General features: G+C 35.2%; 1 protein-coding gene across 2 annotated transcripts in view; it reads right to left on the bottom strand.

Moving 5' to 3' along the window:
• Window positions 1-7,481, bottom strand: part of LOC109173146 (17.8 kDa class I heat shock protein-like) — a 73,858-nt gene extending 66,377 nt beyond the window's left edge. The window contains exon 1 of one of the 2 annotated variants that reach the window (XM_019322418.1): window positions 6,888-7,481. In XM_019322418.1, coding sequence (XP_019177963.1) covers window positions 6,888-7,347 — 460 coding nt within the window. In that variant the 5' untranslated portion in view covers window positions 7,348-7,481. Of the gene's footprint in view, window positions 1-6,710 lie in introns of those variants that run through there. The other variant, XM_019322426.1, reaches the window with a different exon arrangement.
• Window positions 7,482-14,869: the final 7,388 nt, after the last annotated feature.

Genomic DNA, 14,869 nt, shown 5'->3' with positions numbered 1-14,869 from the left:
CCAAAGTCCATGTATTGTTGTCCTGCAGTGCTTTAATCTCAGCAGCCATAGCATCTTTCCAACACTCATTACGTATGGCTTGGGTATAAGTTCGTGGCTCTTTGATGGCTGTTACTGCCATAGAAAATCTTTGGTGTGGCACGGGGAGGTGCTTGTATGAAATGACTTTTGATATCTTGTGAGGTGAGGTGCCTTGTGATGTAGCTGCATCACAATAATAGTCTAGGAACCTGTTTGGAACTTGACGGTTTCTGTTAGAACGCCGTGGCTGCATATCAACAACAACTGGAATCTCAGAAGAAAAATCTGGTTCCCCTTGTGACATTATGGGGACATTACTGTGTGAGTGATCAGCATCCCCTTGGGAAGAATTGTTAGCTGTTTGTTCAGAATTGGATTGGGACTGAGCAGGTGTACTATGCCAATCCAGATTCATTGTGACTGGGATGTTTGGAAGAGAGGGCTCAGAATTAGGCTGGCTCTGGTCAGTAACTGCCTCTGCCACCATAGGGAATTCAGATTCATAAAATATGACATCCCGAGATACAATAACAGATCCATCCTTCAAATCGTATAGCATATAGCCTTTGATTCCAGCTGGTAGGCCAATAAAAATGCATTTCCTTCCTCTTGCTGCCATTTTGTGCCTTGCTTGAGACGGTGTAGCAGCATAGCACAAGCAACCAAAAACTCTAAGGTTGGCAATGTTTGGGGAGCTACCATACACTCTTTGATATGGAGTTGAGAGACCAATAGTAGGAGACGGAAGCCTGTTGATTATAAAAGCTGCGTGCATAACGCAATGACCCCAAAACTTCAAAGGGAGGTTAGCTTGAAAACGCAATGATCTAGCCACGTTGAGAATATGTTGATGCTTTCTCTCAACAATGGCATTTTGTTGAGGGGTATTAACACATGAACGTTGGTGCACTATGCCCTTTTCCAAGAAGAATTCATCCATTCAAAACTCAGCTCCATTATCACTCCGAATGGTTTTGATTAACTTTCCGAATTGAGTAAACACATATGCATGAAACTGTCTAATAAACTGTCGTGTTTGAGCTTTTGCTTTCATTAAACGAATCCATGTAAAGCGAGAGTAATCATCCACAATGGTAAGAAAATAGTATTCTCCATTCATTGAACAAACCGGGAAAGGTCCCCAAATGTCAACATGTATCAAATCAAAGCAATTACTTGAGCTACTAGTACTTAAAGGAAACGGAGAGCGTTTATGCTTAGCTGAGTGGCAGACATCACAAGCTAGAGTACTGCTTTTAGAAATATCCACATCACATAGAAGATGGATTTTATTGGTTGGAAAATGACCTAACCTTCGATGCCAAATTTCCAAGCTAGTACACTGTGCAATGTAGTGTTTACTCTGTAAATCCGGTTCCACCATTATGTAGAGGCCCCTTTCTTCCTTAGCTAAACCAACTGTCTCCCCAAGAGTCCCCTGAATGACACACTGTTTGGCCACAAAAAACAGTTTATAAGCAGCATCTTGAACTAATTTGCTCACAGAGATAATATTGAACTTGAAGGTAGGGATATGCAAAGCTTCCTTCAAGTATAGGCTGTCACTGAGCTTTACATCCCCTATGTGCTCAACTGATATACACTGACCAGTGGGGAGGTTTACTTCAACATCATTAATCATGCGATAGTTGATAAGATAATCAAGAGAGCACACTATATAATTAGTGGCCCCCGAGTCAATAATCCAAGTTGAAGGACTTAAGTAAAGGGAGTTGATAGAAAACTTGCCTTCATCAGAGGTATGTGGCTCATTAAAGTTGGCAGTCAAGGTTGTGGCAGCAGCCAAATTGGAATTAGAGCCTGACGATTGAACTGGATGGTTTTGCAGAATTGACAAAAATTTTTGCAGCTGTTCCTGTGTGATTCCCAGATCATTATTGTTTGAGATTGCTGCTGTGGTCTGTTGTTTGTTTTTCGATTTAAAACCTTGAATCCATCCGGGAGGGAAGCCATGCTTCTTGTAACACCTATCCACTATGTGGCCAGACATGCCACAATAGGTACATTTAGCTTTGGCAGCACCATTATTTCTTCTGCCATTATATGAAGTTGCAGCCACAGTTTCCTCATTCAAAGAGCTATGAACAGCATTAGATTGATTGATGTCCAGGCTTCCTAGATTCAAATTTCTTAGGCTAATTTGCCTTTCTAGCTTCTCTGCCATTACAAATATCTTGTATACCTCCGGTAAAGGATCTAGAACCAACACACTTGATTTCAGACTGTCATATTCCTCATTTAAACCCTGTAGGAAAAGAATTACCTGATCAATTTCCCTCTCACTTCTGATAACTTCAACTAAGTCACAGGAACATTTCGGATTGCACTTGCAAAGTGGAATAGGCCTCAGATTATTCATTTGTTCCCACAAGGTTATGCTCTTCGTGTAGTATTCATTAACCGTGAGGTTTCCTTGCTTCAAATTGTGGATCTCAACCTGCAAACTCGAGATGCGTTGTGCATCTCTCTGTGAGAATCGCCTCCTCAGATCCTCCCAGATATCCTTAGCATGATCAAAATGCATTACACTTTGCACTATCGACGGATGCAAGGACTTGAAGATCCACGAACAAATCATTAGATTGCATCTTCTCCACGCCGGATAGTGTCGTTGATCTCTGCTTGGCGGTGCTGTGCTTCCGTCCACTAATGACCACTTATTTTTAACTTCCAGCGCGATTTGCATCGACACACTCCATGTGCCGTAATTCGAACTGCCGATCAGCGGCGGAGCTACGAGAACAGCCGATGGACTGTCGTTTGCATTTAGGTATAGCGGATCTTCTAGATCTCCATTGAAGTAGTTTCTCTGAGCTTGAGGTGTTGAGTTCCCCTGCGGAGTGATCTCAGGCGCTGGATGAATCGGAGGTTGGTTGACCGGCGTAGCAACATGACTGGTGTTGCCAACGCCGGTGACTGCAGCGGCATAGTTACGCCGGAGCTCTGATACCATGTCAGCTGAGCTTGTTCATGTAAACGAGAGAGAACGAGATGGAACGAAAGAGAAGAAGAAAGCTCTGGATTATTTCTCACACTGGAAGCATGGACAGTAACACCGTATATATACAGAGCTGGGCAGTTATAACTGCCTGAAGATGAGAAAAGACAAAAAGAACCCCTTGGCTATTTTACATCATCTAATATACTAGCCAACTTTTGTAGTTTTGGGCAGTGGGGGAGATAACACAGCCACACAGGTGCGCGGAGAGAGTTCATAGTATTGCGATGTTAGCACTTACCAGAACAAATCCTTGAATCTTTTTCTTAATTGCAAAATCCTAAAATTTGTTTCACAGTTCAGACCCAATTTTCAATGCTGCATAACCCGTACCCAGAGAGAAGCCACTTCTTTGTTCTCACATGGCCACCCTCTGTCGGATTCCCGCTATCCATAAGCTCACTTTATCTCCTCTCCCCTCTCGCCACACTACCCACTGTCATTACACCAACATTCCCAATTGCCAAACTTCAATTTTTGCTTCTATCAACAAACTCAGGTTCGTTTCTTCTTCTTCTGTGATTTTTGTTCCTTATTATTTTGTGCTAATTACATCACATGTGTTCATTTGGGTACGTTCTACAAATTTTATTGTCGGTGGTATACTGCGTTCTAATATGTTTGTCACTGTTCTTGTGCTTCATTTCAATTTCTGTTCACTTTGGTGTTTTGTAAAGTTTGAATCTTTATAACAATTTTGTGGCTATTTGCAGTAAGAATGGATGAATGTGAAGGCATCTGTTTGATTATTGTTTTCTTGTATAAGATGGAGGGAGGGAGTGCGGCGTCGGAGTGTTTACCGAGAAACGGAAGAGAGATGGAATCAGAATTGAAATTACATAATTAACCCTATATTTAACACCAACTTAATGGATTAAGAAACGGAGGACGATAGTGAGTAAAAACACAAAAGTCTGGGATTACATTAAGCCATCAAAGTCATTTATGACGAAATTGAGAAAAACCACTATAGTCAAGGACTATTTTGGATATTAATTCTCAACAATATCAAGCTAGCTAAGTACCAACACATAAATACAATTAACACTTCAAAGTTCTCAACAATATCAAGCTAGCTAAGTACCAACACATACAGGGACGGAACTACCTTTGGGGTTAGCGGGGCCCTAACCCCCCTCCCCCAACCCCCACCCCTACCCTCACCCTAAATTTTTTCATAAATATGTATGTATATATTAATATAGTAGGAATAAAATACACTTTTGGCCCCCCTCTAATTTTTTTTTTTTAAAAAAATAATCTATTATGTTGATATTAAATGAACTCAATATATATATATATATATATATATATATATATATATATATATATATATATATATTAAAGTTCAAAATTCATTAAATAAAAAGAAATAAATTAAATAATTAAAGTGACCATTTTTCTTTATTATCTTATTTGTTTTATCAAGATTTTAATAATAAATGGCATCAAGTATACATTTTAATTTAAAAAATCTTTAAATTTGAGATATATGTTTTGGTTTTATTAGTTATATATGTTGATTAATTAATTAGTGATTTATTGTGTGTTTTAATCATTTATTCACATTTTTAAGATGTACATTTGCTAGTTTAAATGATTAGTTTTGAAATTGACAGAAATTAATATTAATTATTTAATTCGTCTTGGTTTTTGTCTTTATCTATGAAATTTTGAAATATTCAGTTAATCAGTAAAATAAATATAAGTTAATTATGAAAAAATTTGGTGTCAAAATAATTGACAACTTTTTATTTGATACTAAGTGATAATCTATATTTAAATAAATGTTGTTATTGTTATTATTATATTTTGTGTTATGTGAAAAATTTCTAAAGTAATGATCGATACCTGTGTCGATCGTACTCATATAATTATGTATTTCATACTTTATTACACATAGTATAATTAGAAATCATTATCAATAATAATCATAATAATGTATGGTATATATAATAATATATGATGCGGTTAATTATAATGTCGACTAACATTGTAAATTTTCTCTACTACATCGGCCCCCCAACTCAAGTTTTCTGACTCCGTCCCTGAACACATACATCAACACTTCAAAATTTACTAAATAAGAGTTCAACTTCAATACATTCAATTCACAACATACATCAACACTTCAAAGTTTTCAACTTCAAAAATTTATATGCATTCTTCAATAAAATATTTAGATCAAACCTCACGAATCTCATCAATTTGCTCTTGTGAGTTTCCATCAAATGCCTACAAAAATTTAAAATAATCAAATAATTAGTTTTAACATTAATAAAGTGTAATTTAAAACTATTTAGTTTTAATAAATTTTACATACCGTGTCTAAATGTTCAAAATCACAATATATAGTGCATATTTCAGTTCGGCTTTAATTTTTTTTTTTTTTTTCTGTTTGAAATCATTTAGTTTCAAATTTGATTTGATTTAAATTTTAGACTGATTTCTTCACTTGCATTTGGACTAGAGAATTGATCCATTTTTTTGGTTCAATTCAATTTTTATTTTAACTCAATTAGAATAAAAGATCTTGTATCAAGCAATGTAACAGTGACTCTTCCAGATAAAAGATCACATATTCAAACTTGTTTAGTGAATACATTTTAAGTTTTAATATAGGAGTTAATACCTAATATAGTTCTTGACTAATTCAACTATAGTGATTTTATTCGATTTAATTCTCGACTTTAATGATTTTACACACTTGAATCATCTGTTAAAAATTTTGTTTGTTAACTGTTAATAACAAGGTTAAAATGATAATTTTATTTCCCTTTTATTTTTCTTCAAGTTAATTATTAATTATCTTTCTTAATTTCCTCCCTCAGTCTTCTGCCGGTACAACAATCAACAATGACGGCGACACTTAATGTTTATGGAAACCCAATTTCGATTGCTACAGTGAGAGTTGTTGCGTACCAGGAAGGACTCAACTGCTATTTTAACCTCCCTATTTCAAACTAACTTTGAAAGAGAAACAAATTATTGCCAAAGCCATTGGTGGTCTCAATATCCTCAGTTCCTTTGTCAACCCTTCTTAAAACATTCTTGGTCAAAGGAACTATAATTGATAGATCTCTGGGTCTCCATTTGCTCTTGTGTACAGAATGCCCAACTCTATTGGAAGTAAAATGAATCCTAGAAGGGCTGTCATTAGAACTAGATCCAACTGACTTAAAACTGTGAAGTTCATGCCTAGCGCTAATACTACTTGAATCTATATCTGAAGAAGTCTCATGGCAGCAATCACTTGATGGGCATAAAAATTCATTTGTGGAGTCTTCCCCTTCATCATCATCACTCTTGCTCGGTGAGCGATGAATCGGTAAAGAAAAAAATGTACATACCTCTATAATGATTTTAAAACACAAGAAACTAGGAAAGATAATTAATAATTAAAAAATAAAAAAAATGAAATTACCTTATTAACCTTGTTATTAACACTAAACAAACAAAATTTTTAACAGAGTACTAAAGTGATTAAAGTCGAAAACTAAATAGAATATAAAATATCATTTAAAATTAAATTGTGTAAAATTACTATAAGCTAAAACTATATTAGATATTAACTCTTTCACATAGTTTGAAAATCATTTAATCTATAAAACCAAAACTAAAAATTTCCAGTTCAAATAACCCATCCAAATAGAAATTACCACCGCTACCCTAAACACAAACAAAAACACTCAATTTATTCACATCAAACACTTTTCCAGCAACTTACACCATACAAACTATACAACACACAAGGGGGAATTGACATTTATTTATCTTTCAGTGTAGTGTAATATTGCAGTATTGTTTTGCATAAACACGTAGGGGATCGGAATATGGACTGTCTATCCAGAGATTTCAATGGACTTGACATCAGGCTTCTTCACTTCCGCCTTAGGAATGGTGACCGTGAGCACTCCGTTTTCCATCGACGCCTTTATCTCTTCCATCTTCGCGTTCTCCGGCAACCTGAACCGCCTCATGAACTTCCCGCTACTGCGTTCCATTCGATGCCACGTCTCGTTCTTCTCTTCCTTCTCCACGTTCCTCTCCCCGCTGATCTGAAGAATCCGATCGTCTTCGATCTCAATCTTCACTTCCTCCTTCTTCAGCCCGGGGACGTCCGCCTTGAAGACGTGAGCCTCCGGCGTCTCCTTCCAGTCCACGCGAGTGTTGACGAACGCCGACGTCTCCCCGGAAGCAGAAAATGGGAAAGACAAGTCGCGGAACGGGTCAAAAACGTCGAGGGAGAAGGGATCGGACATGTTGCCGTTTCTCCGGCCGCCAAAGAGTCTCGGAATCAGCGACATCTTCAGTAAGTATTGATTAACTGTATGTATGCGTCAGAAAAGCTTATTGTGGTCGATAATGGCTCTCTTTGATTCTGCTCAATCTGGTTTGTATTGGGGAAGAAGGGACCTATTCGGTATTTATACGCTAGCGATGAGGTTTCTGGTACTTTCGCCATAGTCTTCGCGCTTTGCTTAGCCAGTTAAATTCATCCCCGCCAAGATGAACAGTCCAGATTATTCCAGGCGGTGCCTGTTGTTTCTCGAACATGCCAGAGTCCATACGGGGCCACACCTAGTTTATTTGGGCAAATTATCCCGTAGACCGCGGTCCACAATGCACTGTGATTCAAGCATCAAATATGCATTGCAGTTTTATTTCAATTTCAACACAACTATAGTATCATTATGATATAATTATAATTTCGCTGCACAATATACACTCAAATATGTAAAATTGTTATTCAGTTTCATTTTGTATACACTGCAATTTAATTTCAACACAATTACAATTTTATTTCAATTCAATTGCAGTTTCTAGGGGTGTCAAAGTAGGCCGAAGCCCGCGGGTTAGGGCCGCAAGAAATTAGGCTCGCGCCTAACGGGCATGGTTCGTGGAGGGTCAGAGCCCGCGGGCCAGGTCATATTTCAAAAATAAATAAATAAATTATATATATAAATAATATCTTTTTTTTTTTTAAATCATATATATAATATCTTAAGTCTTAGGCAATATGTAGATCTAACTATCTAAGAGTACGCAGAAGGGGAGAAATCCAATAATTCAATAATCATTCGTCAATTCTTAATTCAATAATTCCTAGAATACGTAGTTCTTCAATTCTCCCGTCTCCATCCGCCTCCAACTCTATCAAATAATTACTAAAACTAAATCATCAATTCATACATATTTATGAATTACTAAATCGCCTCCAAGTTACATACATATTTATATATGTATTATACACAAACGGGAATTGTAGAGGGAAAATTTGAAGCCGAGAGAGAAATCGAGTGTGCTGTTGAACCCTAGCTTTGATCACCCTTCTACAATTCTGCTGAACGCGCGGTATCGATCCGGGAGATTTGGGCGAGGTTTATGAATTTTATGGAAGTTTCCGGTGCCATATTTCAAGCGGTTTTAACATGTTTATATACTATTTAATATTTTTTTTAAAATTTAAGTGATGGCCCGCGGGCCAGCCCGCAAGCCCGCATGGGGCGGGCTTGGGTTGTATAGTTCCAAGCCCGTGAGCTTCACGGGCCGGCCCGCCAAATAAAAAGCCCGCGGTGGGGCGGGCCGGCCCGAATTGACACCCCCAGCAGTTTCATTTGATAATATAATAAAAAAATAATACCTAAGTTTAGATATACTACAGGGGCTGTCGTTTTGAACCATGATCTATAAAGTTTTGTGAACCGCGGTCCACAGTGTAATTGCGGGTAGGGGTGATTACGGTTCGGTTCGAACCGGACGGTTCGAACCGGACGGTTCGAACCGAACCGTGAACTATTGAACCAGAACCAGAACCGAATCGTCCGTACTGTTTCTGTTCCGGTTCTTAACTGGAACCAATATGGTTCCAGTTAAGGTTCGAGATGAAAAGGAACTGGAATCGGCGGTTTCGGTTCCAAACCGGAAAAAAATAAAAATTATATAGTGTTTTTTAAATTTTTGTTTAAAATAAATCCGGTTAGAGCTGACGGTTCCAACCGGAACCTTATTATAAGGTTCCGGTTCCGGTTTATCCATTTGCGGAACCGGAACCGACGATTTCAAACCGGAACCGAACCAGAACCAAAACTGCGGTCACCACTAATTGCGGGTTTATTTGCTATTTATGCCCAAGCGATTCAAGCCCAATTTGTAAGATTTGACCTACCTTAACGAGCAATTTATATTGTGGATCAAGGTCCACATAACATTGTATGGCATAATTTTATATCGTGGATCAAGGTCCACATAACATTGTAGGGTAAATTATGCTGTGGACTCGAGTTTTAAAAAATTTGCATAATATAAGACATAAATTTGTAAAATAAGACATATGTTGTAATTTGGCCTATCAACTAGCTCAGTTCTCGCGTGATGTTTGCACGGTACTGCTTCGTGATTGTATGTATATGAGTATATAGAATAGATAAGTAAAAGGCAGATGAAGAACACAATGTATAGAACACAATTTCATAAGACTATCTTTTCATTAAGCCTTCACCCTCAATTTATAGGGACCATTACAACCTTTCACATACTTATCATAAACAAGATATTAAGTAGAAGGCAAATGAAGAGTCTCAAGATTAATGGCCACTAATTGAAATATTTATAACACTCCCCCTTGGCCATTAAATAACTAACTCATGCCTCGTTAAAAACCTCGCTAGAAAACTCAGTGGGAAAAACTAGACGAGGAAAAGAGTACACGAAGTATATTAAACCATTGTGTTGTACCGGTTTCCTCATTAAAAACCTTAGCCTAAGAAAACTCAGTGGGAAAAAAACTTAGCTAAGGAAAAGAGTACAACCATAAGCCTTCCGGGCATAATCTTCAAGATTTCAAGGGCCTTCAGGACTATCCACTCAAGTGCACCAACATCGATTGCCTCATTAAAAACCTTAGCCTAAGAAAACCCTGCGGGAAAAACTTAGCTAGGGGAAAAAGAGTACAACCATATGCTTTCAGAGCATAATCTTCAGGATTTCAAAAGCCTTCTAGATTGTCCATTCCAGTGCAATTAGGGGTTGTCGCTCCCCCTGAAGATAACAATCTTCTAAGCCCACGCATCCCAATTTTATGAACATATTACTCAAAAGTGGATGTAGGCAGAGACTTAGTGAACATATCTGCAAGATTGTTCAGTAGGGAAAACATTCTCAACAAGAATTTTACAACTCTTCTAGAGTTCATGTGTGTAGAAGGATTTAGGTGCAACATGTTTTGTAAGGTTCTCCTTAACAAAATTATTACTTGCTTGTGCAACACAATCTTATTTGTCCTCATATGGGACATTGGGGGTAAAAATATAGCATAGCCAGATTGGGACTTGGCATCATAGGGATCAAATAAAAGAGCCAGTACCCAAGTAGCCATCAAAACCACATGTTGGTTTCTCACATAAACGTCAAAATCTTTATACCTCGAAAATGCTGGAGGATATGTTAAACACCATTCCAATTTTCATTGTAGGGAGAAGCACTAAATCTTGCTAGTAATTTCATCGCAAATTCAATATCAGGCCTGATGCGATTATGGAACTTCTAGTTCAATAATAGTGCTCCAATAGCAATGAAGTAATGGACTTCCAGTCCCTAAATATCCTCATTATAACCTTCGAGTCTAAATGGCCATTTATTTACTTCAAGAGATTATTGGACAACCGTTTGTGTGATAAGTAAATAATACTTGTTTATATAAAACATCTTCAAGATATTTTTCAAGTAGGCTAACTGGTGTATAAAACTTCTTCAAGGAGAAGCTCGATCTTCAGGTCGAGACAATACTTGGATTTCTAAGTCTTTTATTTTAAAACTCCATCTTTAGGCATGAGCTAATATCACCAAGCTCTCTATGTGTTTCAATGATATTTAAACCGTCAATATCGACTGAGATGATAAATAAATAACTCCATTAGCAATTCTTTAACGAACACATAATGGTACATATTATTTATACATTCCTTCTTCGGGAGGAAAACACTCAGTCAATAATATTCAAGTCATACAAAGACTTTAGTAGTTTAATGATACACGTTGAGATTTTCACTTTCCACATTCCAAAAGTGTTGAATCCATCGGGGATTTACAAATAAATATTAGCGTCTAATGACCAGTAAATTACGGTCATGACGTTCATCAACTGAGTATAGTTTGATAATGGCGAAGGGGGAGTGTTATAAATATTATTATTATTATGGCCATTATCACAAGACCTTTCATTTGCCTTATATTTATTCCATTATTTATGTTATAGAAAATGAAGGGTTATATGGATGTATATATATACATGTTCAAGGCATAATGAAAGAGAGAACTTGTGTTCTTGAGTTCTACATTCTTGTGTTATGTTTTTCTCTCTACTCTTCCATTCCATATTGCAATATTCTTCATACATACAATCGATGCGTTACCATACAACTATCACGCGAGAACTAACAAGTTGATAGGCCGAATTATAACACGTTATCAGCACGAATCGCCAACATATTCCTCGGTGAACGGTATGCTTGGACATGTTATAATACATGTTTTTATACTAGGCAAGCATGTTCATAGGTTTCATATAATACATGTTTTTATATGGCACATGTTGATTCTACACCTCTTGATATGATTATGAAATACATGATTGATATGATACATATTGATTCTAAAATTTGAAATATGAATTGCACATACCGGTTCATATATATATGATTGTGTAAATTCCTGAATATATATTTCCAATTTTATTTTTGATTCTTAAAATTGAAAGAAAAGCATGTGATATATATGTTTGTGTAAATAGATGGGGCTTTTCGTATGAAGATGCAATGTATGTATACATATTATTTTCATTTCGCATACTTTGTATGTTATATACCCTATGATGTAGTGCATTATTATGTTTTTATGATATGTCGTTTGCATGTGATTAGCAATTAGTTTTTGTGCCGATTAGGCAATGAATGAATGGTTTTTAATTAAGATTGTTAAAGTTTATTTTGTGGAAGCTTAAGAGTGAGTAAGACTTTAAAGCTTAATTGATGACTTGGGAGCATCAATTCGGTGTATTGGAGAATGAAACACCACTCGTTGCCTGTAGCGCGAGTTGATGCTATAAACACGAGTCGATGCTTGCTGCATCAATTCGGTGTTTTCGCACCGATTCGTGCTGATAACGTGTTGTAATTTGGCCTATCAACTAGCTCAGTTCTCGCGTGATGTTTGCACGGTACTGCTTCGTGATTGTATGTATATGAGTATATAGAATAGATAAGTAAAAGGGAGATGAAGAACACAATGTATAGAACACAATTTCATAAGACTATCTTTTCATTAAGCCTTCACCCTCAATTTATAGGGACCATTACAACCTTTCACATACTTATCATAAACAAGATATTAAGTAGAAGACAAATGAAGAGTCTCAAGATTAATGGCCACTAATTGAAATATTTATAACAACATACAATATGTTTTGTGTTATAAAATTACTAAGTAATTTCATGTACTGAATCCTTATGCTTAATGTACATAATTTTGTAACATGATGCACAGAAACGCATAACATGAGATATATACACATGTTTTTTATTTTATTTATTCTCAGATATGATTTATGTAAATAATTAATGTCATATATGCACATAATTGTATAATATAAGATATAAATTCATAAAATAAGACATACAATGTATTTTGTGCTATACAACTACTAATCAATTTCATGTGTAGAATCCTTATGCTTAGTACATAATTTCGTAACATAATGCACAGAAACGCATAACACGAGATACATACACATATTTTTTATTTTATTTATTCTCAAATCTGATTATGTAAATAATTAATGTCATATATGCATTAAAAAAAAACTGAAAAACAAACGGTCTCCGTTAAAATTAAAATTCAAAATAACGTCGTATAGGATCAGGGTCCATAGTGCATTGTGGACCCTGGTCCACGGTATAACGATTGACCTTAACGTTTCTGGCGAATCATGGTCCATACAGTGTTGTGTGGATTATAACAAAAAAGTATACTTTTAATATAATAAAAGTACATTAATCGTGTACTAAATGTACATTATACAAAATAATATATTTTCAGTATTCAAATAATGTAATTTTTCATACAATGTATATTTTTAATATACTAAAAATACAATATTTGTGTAATAAATGTACATTATTTGATTGTTCGGTCAACACAATAATGATTGAGCACTTCTATGTTGGGAATTAAGACAATGCTTGCAGGGGGGCCTCCCTTGCCTAGGGGCCCACCCTCTCCTCCCCCGCAAATTATGCAGTGGACTTGTGTCCACAATGCATTGTGGACACGAGTCCAAAATGACGTCGTTTTCAGGGAAAATGCATCATTTCAGTTTTTTTTAAAAAATTTGATTTTGTCTCGCCGTTAACGGCGTTATTCATTTGTGCCATTATGAATGTACAGTTATGAGATTATGAATGTACAGTTATGGCATTATGAATGTACAGTTATGGAATTATGAATGTAAGTTATAAAATTATGAACACAGAGCTCTGACATTATGAACTTACAATTATGAACATATAGTGATAAAATTATGAACATAGAGCTCAAAAATTGTGAACATCGAGCTTTGAAAATTATGATTTTACAGTTATTGCATTATGAATGTACAGTTACGGAATTATGAATGTACAGTTATGCAATTATGAATGTACAGTTATGAAATTATGAACACAGAGCTCTGACATTATGAACTTACAATATGAACATATAGTGATAAAATTATGAACATAGAGCTCTAAAATTGTGAACATAGAGCTCTAAAATTGTGAACATAGAGCTTCGAAAATTATGAAGTTACAGTTATTGAATTATGAATGTACAGTTACTGAATTATGAATGTACAATTATGGAAGTATGAATGTACATTTATGGAATTATGAACATAGAGCTCTGGCATTATGAACTTACAATTATGAACATATACTCCTATAACGAAGCAGTCTGAAATTTTAAAAAAAAAAAAAAAAAAAAAAGAAGAAGAAGAAGATAACAGTGCCTAACGGCACTGTTATCCGTGTTCAGCATGCATGCTGGACACGAGTCAATAGCATAACGATTGCTCCTCCCCTCTTTTATATATAGAGTATATTATATATGTGTGTACGTATAAGTAAATATGGAGTAATATATATACAATTTAATTAAAGTTAAAGTAGATTAGTTAGTAGGTATTAGTAAAATCATTATGTTGTCGAATTGTGTCCACCTTGCAAGGTGGACATGGTTCTATGTTCATAATTACTTAATTATATATTCATAATATAAAGTTATATATTTATAATTTTTGAACTTCATATTCATAATTAATGAACTCTATATTCACAATTACAGAACTATATATTCATAATTACTTAACTATATGTTCATAATTATAAAACTAATAATTTTTGAACTTCATATTCACAATTATTGAATCTTTACCTTCATAATTACAGAATTATATGTTCATAACTCTATGTTCATAATTATAGAATTATATGTTCATAATTTTTGAACTATATATTTATAATTATGAACATATTTGAAATTGTGTCCACGGTTTCACAGCATAATTTGCCTAATTAGTATATGTTAAAGGTCAAGAGGTCAATTCTTATTGCTAGCATCTTTTAATAAAGTTTTGCCTTACATTTTAGAAAATAAAATCCTAATTTTTTAGATTTATTTATAATTTTAAAATTTATTTTTAACTATGTAATGTTAATACTTATATTTAAAAAGTATATTTTTTTATGAATCATCTAGTCAATGTAATATATAGAAGTTTTTATTACATGTCATTAT

Source organism: Ipomoea nil, unplaced genomic scaffold (assembly GCF_001879475.1).
Source record: "Ipomoea nil cultivar Tokyo-kokei standard unplaced genomic scaffold, Asagao_1.1 scaffold0146, whole genome shotgun sequence".
Lineage (NCBI taxonomy): Eukaryota > Viridiplantae > Streptophyta > Magnoliopsida > Solanales > Convolvulaceae > Ipomoea > Ipomoea nil.
The sequence above is the reverse complement of the archived record's forward strand: the minus strand, read 5'-3'. Positions and strand labels throughout refer to the sequence as shown.